Raw genomic sequence first — 13,515 nt, forward strand, 5'->3', positions numbered from 1 at the left:
TTTTTTATATACAAGATAAATGATAAATTTATTATTTTATAACAAAAATTCTAATTGCCTAAAAATACGTTGAAATATCAAATAGAACATTACAAAATGAAAGTATATCCTTTTTTATTATTATTATTATTATTATTATTATTATTATTATTATTTGTTTGAAGTGAATGAGCACATTCTGTGCACGTAACCACCCATCTAACTTTCTGTTATATATAAAATGTATTTTTTTAATATATGTATATATATATATATATATTTTGTTATATAAATGTAGTTCCTTCCGCACGTTTATTCTAAGATTGTCATAAGGCTAAATAAAAGAATTAAAGTTAGGCAACCTCGATTTTTTCTTTTTATTTTTTAAAATTTATTTTTACTAACCTTTCCATTTCCATATTAGTGGCTCTTCAAGTCTTATAGAGACGTTGGTAATAAGTCTTCAATTAGGGTACATTAACTTTGAATTATTATTTATTTATGGAAATATGATATTGCGATATGGAGGCATCTATCTATCTTTGTATAAAACAATTTAATTCACACACCAAAGACATACAATAACAATAATCTATATATATATATATATATATATAAAAGGTCACTCTTGAGTCATCAATCTTAGAATGCAATAAAATTTAAACTAAAATTTCTTGTATGGTCTAACGTGAACTTTAATACCGTTCTCATATCATGTCAAAACCATTTCAATTCTAAATAAGTTTGATTCGCTATTACTTCGACATAGTTTTTCAATCAATTACAATGTTTGGATCAAGCAACCTAAAAGTTAGTTTGATACTAGAAGCGAGGCTAATTACATCAATAAATTAAATTTTAATCGAACACAACATCCCGCAAAATACAACCAATTAAGCCCGTAGCATTGTGTTCTATCAGCAACAGACAAGTTACTATTATTTCGTTTAAAATATTATATTAATACTTATTTATGTCAAATCAAAATCAAAGACTTGAAGTTATATTGAATTTTTTATTAATTCTAAACAAATCCAAAGCTCCAAAAACATATCAACTACTATTAAAACCCACTATTGTCGTCTTCTTCTTATAGGCGATAAGACCAATTCGAGCAAGGATTTTGAACGGGCCAGCATACTTGGGACTGAGCTTCCATACTTCTTTGGAGTGGATTGAAAGCTGCCTATAAGGTTTTAGTTTAAGGTAAACCCAATTGCCTTTTTCAAATTTCCTTTCGTTTATGTGATAATTAGCATAATATTTCATTCTGATTTGAGCTGCCAAAAGGGCTTACTTTTTATATGGTATAGGACTAGAGAACCATTGCGTAAGTTGAAAACTATACAATGCCTGAAAAAGAGTGGTACCCAAAGAAGTATGAAATAAGGTGTTATGCCACAATTCAGCCATAGGGTTCACTGGCTGTTTTTGCCATCAATTTGTAGGTGGTAAACAATGCTCATCCCTTGTTCGATGCTAAGACAACAAATAATTGCTGCAAAAAATGACTAGTAAACACATTGTCTGTATAAGAGATAACAATGTGAGGTAGGCCATGAAGCTTGTAAATAGGTTGTAGGAACAATAGAGCAAGACTCGAAGCAGTAAATGGATATACAATAGCAATAAAGTGAGCATACTTGGTCAATTTGTCCACAAGTACCCAGATAGTATCAGATGACTTACGGAATTGCTTAATAAAATCCATAGAAATGTGAGTCCAGGCCTATTCTAAAATTTGTATTGCTTAATAAAATCCATAGAAATGTGAGTCTAGGCCTATTCTAAAATTTGTAGTGGTTGTAGCAATCTAGAATTTTGGACATTTTCATACTTGCTAACTTGTGGCAAGCAATAACAAAAGACTTAACTTGCTGCCTAATCCCTAGCCACAAAAAAATGTTAGATAATCTCTGAAATAATGCATGTGCATCTGATAGATGATTTGATTCCTCAGTTCTCCAGAGCAGCCCACCACCAATTTCCTTATGTATAGCTGTATAAAGACATGTTATAAGGCAATGTAATCAGTTCAGCTATAATGTTTTGAAGGGAGTGGTCATTGTTGTAACTACTCATGACCTCAATTGTCCGTATAGGTTTAACACAATGATTGATAGGTACTCCCCTTCTACAACACCTTCATTTGTAGTGTGGACTCTAGATAATGTGTCAACCACCTTGTTTTCAATCCATTTCTTGTGTTTAATACGATAATCAAATCCCAAAAGTTTGGTTAAATATTTATATTGTAGTGGTGTCGAAAACTTCTGCTCCAAGAGATATTTCAAACTCATTTGATCTGTACTAATAATAAATCATGTAGTGCCAATACATGTGTTGTACTCATTACTTCTTTGAGTGACTGGAATGTTGTCTCAGATTATGTGGTCTATGCAAACTTCTTTTTTTTTTTTTAGTAAGATCAGTTAAAGCTTTAGCAATCATCCCATAGTGTTGTATGAATTTTCTGTAATATCCAGTAAGACCCAAGGATTCTCTTAATACCTTAACATCAATCCAACACTATCTGTATCTTGGCCCTATCCATCTGTACTTTCCCATCCCCAATTATATGCCCTAAGTACTCTACTTATGTTTTACAGAAGTTGCATATTGACTTTTTGGCGACTAGAGCATGTTGAGATAGAATGTTGAACACAGTCCTCAAGTGTTGAAAATGATCTGTTATACTTAAGCTGTAGATGAGAATGTCATCAAAGAAAATCAATATAAATTCTTTCAAATAAATCTTAAAAATCTTATTCATCACTGACTGGAATGTGGCCGGGGCATTTGTAAGGCCAAAAGGCATCAGAAGGAACTCATATATCCCAAAAGTAGTAACAAAAGTTGTTTTAAAAATATTCTCATCATGCATCCGAATATGAGAAAGAGGATGCCTTGAGAATTTCCGAGCCTCGAAGATATCGAAAAGAGAGTTCTATCGCATTATATTTTTATTGTTACAATACATCTATGATGAATTGTGCTATTTTTGAATTGTTATTTGGTTTGATTGCAACCCCTCTCGAGTATAATCAAGGTTGTCTATGGATGAACAATGCTGCAAGTGTGAGAAGGGAAGATTAATCGGCACCACAAAAAAAAATACGGTTGCAACCATGGTTCTTCGGATCGGACAAGCTGGCTGATCCGCGGTACAAAGAAAATTCGGATTTTTCCACAAAATTTTTCCAATTCACAAATCTTATCCAACACAATACATATGCATGAAAATCACAACAATTTTTCCATTCTTACAAGTGTTTGTCAACCTCTTCTCTATTCCTCTCTTCTATATTTTTGTTCGCATGCGTTAATTGATAAGGGTTGAGATTTGGAAAAAAAAGAGTATTGAAGAATAGCGTAGGTGTTGAGAAAAAGGATAGGAAAGAAGTATGTTGGGAAGAATTGGATTATGGTCATCTGAGTAATGAGCCAAATTAATTATATTATTACCTCAATTAATTTAAATTTTTGTAAATATAATATAAAATTAATTTGTTTTCTTAAATTTTTAGTATAATTACAATAATCATACAAATTATGAAATTTAACATTTACATTCGTATATGTATATATATATGTTAATTGCGTTAAAATATTATTTATATTAAATTAATTTGCTATAAATTAGTATAATATATTTTATTTAATATTATATATTTTAAAATTAATTATATTTATGATTTGCTGTAATTTAATTTCTAATTATTATTTTTTTTAATAAATACAAATTTCTATATAAAAAAAATCATATAAGCCGATATTTGACCAATATACCGAACCGATACACCGCGACGTATCTGAAATGGTAAAAATTTCCGCGACAACGATCCCCGACGAAAAACCATAAAAATTAGGGGGTATTTCTTTATTTTCTTCGCAATTATTTATGCCGGCTTATTTATTAATTCATAGAATAATCGCTTCTCAGACAATTAGCAGAATCTGTGTAGAGCAGTTAGCTTGCTGCACTCCTCAGTCTTAAAATTGTTCTCTCTTAGTTAGTCTAATGATTAGCATAGCTTCAGTTTAAACTTTTGCATAATAGATAGAGTAGATTGCTCTTAGTTTAGTTTGTTGTCAATTTACTTAAATTAGTATGGTTGTAATTTTGTAACTAATAGCGTAGGTTGGTTCGGTGTTATTTTAGTTAGTTTAATCAGTGAGGATGTGTTCGTTTGAAGGATTTTTTGGCAAAATTCTATTATTTATTCAAAAAATTTCTCCAAAAACATCAAATCAAACACATATTTTTCATTTTTTATATTATACTAAAAAAATTAATTTTACGTTCAAAACATCACATCATCCTGATCTATTTGTTGATTAACTTTATTTTGGTTTGCGTTGTGTTAGGTTTGTATATGTAGTTATTACTCCCTCCGTCCCAGATACCATGTCCACGTTGCCGTTTCTGTCCGTCCCGCGTACCATGCCACTTTCCTTTTTTGGAAATGATTACACACTTTAATCTCATTTTAAATTTTTAAATTTTAATTTTAATTAAACTAATTAGTTATCTTTATCTTAATTTATAATTATTTATATTATAGGATAATTATTTTTACTATACATTCTTAATTATCTACCAATTACACCCCTTCTGAAATAACGTGTATTTGAGAATATTATTTTTTTTTAGGTACATAGCTTTAGTTTAGATTATCATCTAATTTAATTGGATCTTCTTAGCATTGATTGTTGCCGTAGAAAAGTTTATGTAATTTAGTTCTTTTTATTAGACTGCTTTTTTATCGTAGCTGCCATAGATGCTAATAGGTTGGATCAGCTTATTAGTGTAGAAAGAAGTTAGCTTAATTTTATTGATTAATTATATTACCGGTTAATTATTTATTAAATTATTTATTTTTGTTCTAATCATGTATGTTTGCTACTAAATCTTTCTTTCTTAGTGTAGAGTTCTGTGTTTAATTTTTGTTATTCATTTGGATAATGCAACTTGCCTGCCTGCTTTCTTAACTAATTATTTATTTAGTTAATTAGTTATGTTAGTTTATTTTTTCTTAGTAATATCTTTATATAGGCCTAAAGTAACTTTCTTTTTTGTATCACTTAGTCAATATAAATAATGTGTGCTATAATTAATTTATATAGGATTAAATTATTTTTTTATTTTATTTATAATATTTAATTCATTATTTAATTATTTATTTTTATTTAAAATAAAATTAGTCATGGAATATGTTATTTTCTCGAGTCAATCGATTTCTACCGTGCGTAATTGGAATTTGAATTTGAATCTATTCAATAATTGAAATTTTTTTAGTATAAGTATAAATCGCAATTATGATAGAGTTGGTTGATATGTCATTCGTTTCATTTGTTTCATACTTAGTCTAATTTTTAGAACTTTCATCTATTTAGCTGTTATTTTTAGCAGAGATGATGAATTATGTTTCCTTAAAAATGGGATTGACGAACCAATAGTGTGGGGAGGATGTCAATTATCATTATATGCAACTTGACTTGAAAAAAAAAAAATGTCAACGCTAATTTATTCCGTAGTAAAGTCTACTACACCGCCTTGCTTCTTAATTTATTATGACAGTATATTTAAAATTTTGAGTCGTTCCATCATCTCTAGAAGCTACTCTAAATATTTGAGTTTGAAAATATTTTGAAGGACATGATTTGGAATCTTTGTAAATTAGCAATAATGCATAAATGACTTAAAGATCTGAATTTTAGCTAAGATTTGCTTGCGCACAATCGTTGATATTGCCTACAATATTGAGTCATTGTTAAGAAAGTACTTGAATGAATTTCAATAATTGAATTTATTCGAGAACGAATATAGGTTAAGTGTGAGGAGTTTGATAACTCTTGATTTTGACATATTTTATGACATATATTTATTTATGTCGAGTTTTGATTTTATTTATGTAATTTATTTCAATATTAGTATTATTGCATATTGTATGTATATAGTTAATTTATTACTTTTTTTTTTGGTTTATTTTATAATTATTTTGGTGTATAAATTAATTTAATTGATATGTTTTTTGAATTATATTTTTAGACAATTATACATATTATTCGCTATCACATCATCGTCATCTCACTCATTTTATCAATGAAAATCTAGCTATTAAGGAACACACAAGTCAGACACAAATATCTCGTTTCATCCTCTCTGATATACATATATTTTATCGCTTTTTTTAGTTATATTAAAATTCTGCAATATATCTTTTTTGTCCCTTTGATTGCAAACTCATTGCACTTTTTCTAATTAAATATACGATATTCGCATGTTCCCTGAGTTCGACCTGGACACTCATCGGTTAAATAAATTTTTATTTTTTACGAAGGTTTTGGAGTTAATACACGAACATGCACGACACTATTTTCATTCTATATATATATATATCATTTTTTGCATTTTAAAGATATTTTAAAATCTTCCAAAACTATCGATCATCCTGCAATGTCCGAAACCGCCCTGGATCCGGAGGATAAGCCGATGATCGAAGCGCTTGATTGTGATGAAGTATCGGAAGCAAGTTTGGACTTAATAGCGACTGATCGGGACCTTGAACGAGCCATACATTACGAGGGCGACTTCAAAGTTAATATGATCGGATTTTTGTCTCGAGAATTTGAGGCTGATATACGGCCCAACAGCTTGTCAGTTCATCATGAATGATGACATGATCCTCCAGGATCCGGAAACAAGAGCAGACAAGTCCGGCTGCACATTCACACAGGTTGGAGTTCATGTTGTTCACCTTCCCGATGGGCAAGTGGGGTACTCCCCATTCGCCTTCTTTAGAGCAAGATTTGCTCGTTGATATGACGAGCTATCCTACTGTTTAAAGCGCAAGACCCGTTGGACGAGTTCAATTTTTGGAAGAGGCTACCCTTCGGATGGCGCGGATCAGCACCCTGTTGAGTGCGGGAAAGAGGGAGAAAATAATCGCCTTGATTCGGGAGCTCAAATATTATTTTGCGTGGGACCACCACAAGATGTCAGAGCTTCAAGGAACCTGGTGGATCATCATCCACCTACGAAGGCGTCATATAAGTTTTATAAACAACCTCCAAGGCGCTAAAGTCCAAAATTATAATGAACAAGAAGACCAAATTAGCCTTCTGAAAGTATGTACGGCCCCAAATATTCCAAGGAGACGATATGATCTGAAAGGTCGTCATCCCGGAATGGCCCATAGACGTAAGCCTCGGTAAGTGGTCCTCAATGGGGTAAGGACCAATCAAGATTAGGGGGATAGGCGAAACATCAAGCATTTAACAAAATTATTAGGATTACAAAGTTACTTTTGTCCAAATAATTTTACGAGGACATTTGTAATACATCAAAAAGCAAAAACATAGATCACTAGTTGGCCCAACGAGATCTTGCAACCAAAAACCCAAATTAAGCAGATTTTTTCACCTTCTCGGGCCGGTCTAACTTTACAGCAGCCCATAATAGCAGGTTCAGGTGTGAACTCGATTAAGAATGTGACGTGAAGAACTGTTTATTAGGAGGAATGTCACATACTCGTGGAGAAGATCAAAAGAGAAAAAGAAAAACTCAATGTAAAGCAATCCGAAGCAAGTAATATGTGGCCCAATAGCTTCTTGGCATGTTACTCCAACCGACCTGATCTAAAACCCTTTGAATAGATCCATTTCAACAAACTTTTTCGATTAAGTCATCGTGACGACTTTTTACTATAACACAAATATTTTTTTTTTTAAATAAAAAATATCCAATACAAAATACATTATAATTCGAAATTTTCAATATGAAGACCGGACCATCCTCAGACCGAACTCTAAGTAACGATTTTAATGAAGAAAAAAAAAAAAAAAAGCCTAACACCAATACGATTGCAATAAATGAGGTGACGATGCCCGTTCTATTAAGGACGTTGGGATTCCCGTCAAATAATTAATCCTGGCCGTCATTTTTTCCTCATCCAATCCAACGGCTGCTGTGATACTAAGGATGTTATGGTATCTTCATGCTGTTTTTCTTATATTTAGTATAAGTAATAATAGTTTAAGGTAATAGGAAGGAATAGGGAGGGAGGCGTACATAAGCATAATAACTAACAGCTGCAACAGTGAGGGGGAGAGAAATGGAGTCTGACTCTAATGGAAAGCAGGTGGTGCTCATAACAGGCTGTTCTAGCGGCGGTATCGGCCACGCGCTCGCCAGGGAGTTTGCCTCCAGGGGCTGCCTCGTCGTCGCCACCGCCCGCTCCCTCTCCTCCATGCCCGACCTCGCCGACGATTCCAGCTTCTTCCTCCAACAGCTCGACGTCACCTCCGACGACAGCGTGCGCCACGCTCTCTCCGCGGTTATGGAGAAATTCGGCCGCATAGATATCGTTGTCAACAACGCTGGCGTCCCCTGCATCGGTCCCCTCGCTGAGGTTCCACTCTCCGCTGTACAACAGACCTTCGACACTAATGTTTTTGGTAGGTAATCAATCAATTAATCATTCTCGATTAAGGAAGGTATTTCGAATTGTAGGTCTGTGATCGGATCTGAGATTTATTGTTGTTTGAAATTAATTGTTGGAAAAGTTTTGGTTGGAGTCGGTTGCTTAGGTTTCAGTTCCCTACGGATTCAGATTCGCTTTCTATTTCTTCTCGGATTCAGATTCAACGGTTCCTGTTCGATTGCGAGTGATTTCTCCATTTGGTTAATTTCAAAACATGATATGTATGTATGATTTGTCGGTACTGGTTTAGGTTCGATGAGGTTGATTCAGGCGGTAGTTCCGCACATGGCTTCGAGGAAGAAGGGCAAAATTGTGAACGTAGGCAGCGTCACAGGTTTGGCCCCAATTCCATGGGGAGGTGCTTACACTGCATCCAAATCTGCTCTCCACGCCATAACTGATGTTCTAAGGTAGCATTCACCATTCATTAGTCATTCCTCTGTCAGTCTATAGTTAATCTGATGAGATGAGCTTGTTTTTGCAACTGCATTGTGATCATTGTTCTTGTTGTTGTTGTTGGTTTAGATTGGAACTTAGGCCATTCGGAATCAATGTGATCAACTTAGTACCAGGAGCTGTGTCGTCGAATATAGGGAACTCATCGTTGTCATCATACAACCGAATGCCGGAGTGGAAACTGTACAAGGAGTTTACGGCGGCGATACAGGCAAGGGCTGTCTATTCTCAGGGCCCTAAGTCGACTCCGGCGACGGAGTTTGCAAAGCAAACAGTTGATGCAGTGCTGAAGAAGAATCCGCCTGCTTGGCTGACGATAGGTCATCAATCTATGGTAATGGCGATCATGTACTATGTGCCAATTTTGGTTCGGGATTTTCTCATAAGGAAGAGATTCAAGTGTTAGATCGCATTCTCAGGTATGGTATCTGTCAAAGTTTACCTTTTTAGTTACTCTTAGGTGTCTGTTGTGTTGCGTTGCGTTGTGTTTTGTGTGAGATGGCAATATGAGCTGAGGAATGGATGATATAATATGTGGCTATACATCCGGCCCCGGATTCTCCGTCCCGTTAACACTCTCAGTCTCTTATCCCCACACACATAGTATATATACACATGTATATATAATTATGTATATGGGAATAGAGGGATAAAGTTTATTTTTTGGTACAGAGTATCCGATGGGCTCTATACCGGAAAGAAATTTCTCCAAATTTGCAGGTTAGCTACCAAATCCCTCTCCAATGGACCCTACAATGGGTTTGTACTGGTGTAGTTTGAAATTGATTGTTAGATTTTAATTTTTGTTTAAATAGTATGTTGACCTGATATTTTTGTGAAAAAAAAAAAAACTGTGTATTTTTATTGAAAATTGTATTAACTGAATAGTATTGATTTTGATTTGAAAGATTAAAAACAACAAACCGTGTGTATCTCACATATGGGAAGGTGTGTTTTTCCTTTTATTTTAATTTTAATTTGTTACCCCATCGTGTCACTTAATTTGTTTAATTCTTTCTATTTGTTGTCCCATGTAATTTATTTTTTTTTGAAAATATAATTATACATTTTAATCACATTTTAAAATTCATAATTTATAATTCTTTTATTTTAATTAAACTATTTAGTTATTTTAATTTTCATTTATAATTATTTTTATTAAATTATTATTAATTTTATTAATATATTTTTTAATTACTTACTAATTATATAATACTTAGCTAAAGTGGACAATTTAAGTGGGCTGGAAGAAGTATAAATTACTAACTTTTGTTTTTTTTATTAATTTTTTTTATTATTATTTATAAAATTGAACTTATTTATTTATATATATTTATATTATAATTTTGTAATCGATATTTATGGTAAATTATTTATTTATTTAATGTTCATTGAAATTTATAGTTAATCTTTACTTTACCGATTAGTTATGTTGTACTCAGGATGTTTAATCAAGTAATATTACATATTTTTATATTTCATAAAAATATTTATTATAATATTAAAATTTTAATTTTTTTAATTTAAATATATGTTATTTTTTATAATCAAGCAATAAAAATAATAAATACTATCTTTGTCCTACAATAATAATTTCATTTTGTCATAAACAATAATCCAATTTCTATTTTTGATAACTCCTCTTCTTTTTACAAAATTATTTTCATTTTTTTACAATAATTATATATAGCACGGATATTTTAGTTTTTTAGAAACATTTTTAAGCTCACTATTAGTATAATATTATTATTCTTTAATTTTCGTGCTCATTCCAAATATTTCTGTTGTTTTGAAAAAAAGAAAATATAATTTACTGGTATAATATTTAAAATATTATAAAAAAATATTATTATAAGCTATAGACGTAAAAAATAATAAAATATTGATTTTTATTTCTAAATTTAAAAAGTTAAACTTTTGTTGTATTGATTTAAAGCAGATATTTTATTATTTTTGTTTATCCACTCAAAAATGTCAATTTTTTATTTTAATAAAAATAATTATATATTTAATATCAAAATATTTTTATTTTTTTTAAAATTACATATATTTTTATTTATTTTTTACTGACTAATAAAATATTATTATTATATATCGTAATTCCTGAAAAATAAAATTATGAATTAGAAATGATCCTAGCACTTTTAAATTTATTCTTTTACTATTTTATTTTGTTTGTAGAAATATTATCCATATTTTTTTTTATATATATAAAATAGAAACAAGTTTTTTTTTCTTTGGTATTTTGAAGTTTGTTAATTTTAGTTAAAATAATTACTATTAGATATGATATTAGGGTTTCGAGTGGGAAAATTATTTTTGTTTTTGTAATATTTAGTGTATATATATATATATATTTCAAGAAAGTCCAATAAATTTGAAAGCTAAATCAAAAGAAATACGTCCAATGTGTTTGTTTGGTTGTCATTCTGATCATTTTATCAAGATGCTTTTACTATTTATTTATAATTATTTAGGTTCCGTTTGAATTTTAAAATTTTGAAAAAAGAAAAATTAAAAATAATAAAACATATTTTGTCAGAAAATAGGTATATTTGATCTGTTATTTAAGATATATATATATATAATTATTATAGGTGAATAGTATAAAAAATTACATTAGTGTAGAACCTTAACTTTGCTTTAAAACATCAAATTATATATTTTTTATTTAATATATTATGTATAAAAAATAATTATTCTATGCATCATCACGTATTTATTTTATACTATTAAACAATTATTACAACAACAAAAAAATTCTATTCCAAAAAATACAAAATCATCAAAACACAACTAAAGAAAAGGACTTTTTTTTTTTTTTGTCTATTATGAATGTCCAATTTTGGAGGGGTATTGTGCGTTCCAAATGGAGGAATATCTTTTAAATTATGTTTTGATCCCTATTTTTATTTTATTTTAATTTATTTTTAGTAATTTGTATCTTTAACCTTCGATAATAGACTGGAATAAGTGAATGCAATAATATTAAAGTGACAACAATGAAGAATTAAAAGAAATTAAATTTCAAATAAGCAATTCATTTTGAAAATAGTTTCAAGAGCTTAACATATACTTCCTTCGTCCATTTTCTAATGTCCTACACGTATTTTTAGGCAATTAGAGTTTTTGTTATAAAATGACAAATTTGCACTTAATTTTGTGTATAGAAAATGAAAGAGTAAATAAAGTAAGGGCAAAAGAGTAAATTTTGTATATAAAAATAGAAAGAGGACAATAATTGTTGTTGGACATTCCAAATAGAAAACTAGGACGTTAGTTTTTAGACGGAGGGAGTAATTGAATCTACAACTTTCATACTAGAATAATGGTAAGATTCGGTTCAATTTATGGACCAATTTGTATAAGTTTTAATGTTAGCCAATGAATCATTAAGGGTGTGTTTGTTTGGGGGATTGAATTGGATTTTCACTATTCTATCTCATTTTTTTCCCCAAAAACATCAAATCAAACCCATATTTTTTATTTTTTATATTATATTAAAAATCAATTTTACATTCAAAACATCACATCAACACATATTTATATCACATCATACAACTATTCAAATTCAAAATTTTTACTATTTAAATCTCATCTCAAAATCCAAAACCCCAAACAAATTTAGTTTTTGATTCGGAATTTTGAATAGTAAAAAGTTAAATTTAAATAGTTGTTTGGTTTGATATTTTAAATATAAAATAAATTTATAGTATAATATATATATATTTATATAAAAAAGTAACTGTTTGATGTGATATTTCTTTTAAAAAAAATAAAATCTAAAAAGTAAAAATCTGTCGTAAAATCAACAAAAAAAAAACACAGCCTAAACATCAAGACAAAAAATAAAAAATGAAGATACAAATCTTAAATAAATGATATGCATGTGGGTGTCGTGTAGAGGGATAAGAAAGACATAGGAAATGCAGAAGAACACTTTTGTTTTCCATATCATATGTGTTCAATAGTTTAAATAAATTGTTTATTGTATAATAGTTTATGTGCAATTAATTATATCTGTCTCTTCTTTCTTTTCTTGGAATTACTTTATTGAATGCATTATTGGTCACATAATTAATTTGTATATTGTTTTGTTTAATATGTTAATTGTTTGTTAAAATATTCTTCAATCTTAAAATTATCCAGTAGGAGTACTATAGATAGCAAGGAATCGACTCCATCAAAACCACTCTATTCTCCATCACAAAGATTAAGTATTTATACAAAATTTACTCTTAAAAAGGAAAATAATACATTTTGAGTATTTTTTTTATGGATCATCCATTGATAGATATTATTGCACAAATATTTATAATTTGATGCAAACTTTAATTTATCAAGTTTGATATGCAGGTACTACAGTTTCATTACAATATCAACATATTGAGAATAAACCGTGAGCAAGCAGGAGTTAAAATCGTGACCGACGCAAGTTCCAAACTTTTTTATTGTCTAGTGTAACTTACTTTTTTTTCGTGAAAATCGCATCCGTCACTAGTTGAAAGTGCCCACTAGATGTGATTTACTTTATTTTCTAATTTGGATGTTAATTAAACTCTGCCTCGATTTACATGTTCCATTACATGTGTTA

General features: G+C 30.0%; 1 protein-coding gene across 4 annotated transcripts; it reads left to right on the plus strand.

Moving 5' to 3' along the window:
- The first annotated feature begins 8,018 nt into the window (after positions 1 to 8,018).
- Positions 8,019 to 13,495, plus strand: LOC127248893 (short-chain dehydrogenase RED1). Of its 4 annotated transcripts, XR_007838193.1 has the most exons (5): positions 8,019 to 8,439; positions 8,716 to 8,875; positions 8,991 to 9,340; positions 9,594 to 9,641; positions 13,278 to 13,495. XR_007838193.1 is itself a non-coding variant. In XM_051271449.1 (4 exons), the coding sequence occupies exons 1-3, from the start codon at positions 8,097 to 8,099 to the stop codon at positions 9,325 to 9,327; spliced, it is 840 nt and encodes a 279-aa protein (XP_051127406.1). In that variant the 5' UTR covers positions 8,019 to 8,096; the 3' UTR covers positions 9,328 to 9,340; positions 13,278 to 13,494. The 4 variants fall into 4 exon arrangements, 3 of the variants coding, with proteins under 3 accessions (XP_051127406.1, XP_051127404.1, XP_051127403.1); XM_051271449.1 differs by lacking the exon at positions 9,594 to 9,641 and having other exon boundaries at positions 13,278 to 13,494; XM_051271447.1 differs by lacking the exon at positions 13,278 to 13,495 and having other exon boundaries at positions 9,594 to 9,806.
- Positions 13,496 to 13,515: the final 20 nt, after the last annotated feature.

This window comes from Andrographis paniculata, unplaced genomic scaffold, assembly GCF_009805555.1.
Source record: "Andrographis paniculata isolate CXL003 unplaced genomic scaffold, ASM980555v1 Contig34END, whole genome shotgun sequence".
Classification (NCBI taxonomy): domain Eukaryota; kingdom Viridiplantae; phylum Streptophyta; class Magnoliopsida; order Lamiales; family Acanthaceae; genus Andrographis; species Andrographis paniculata.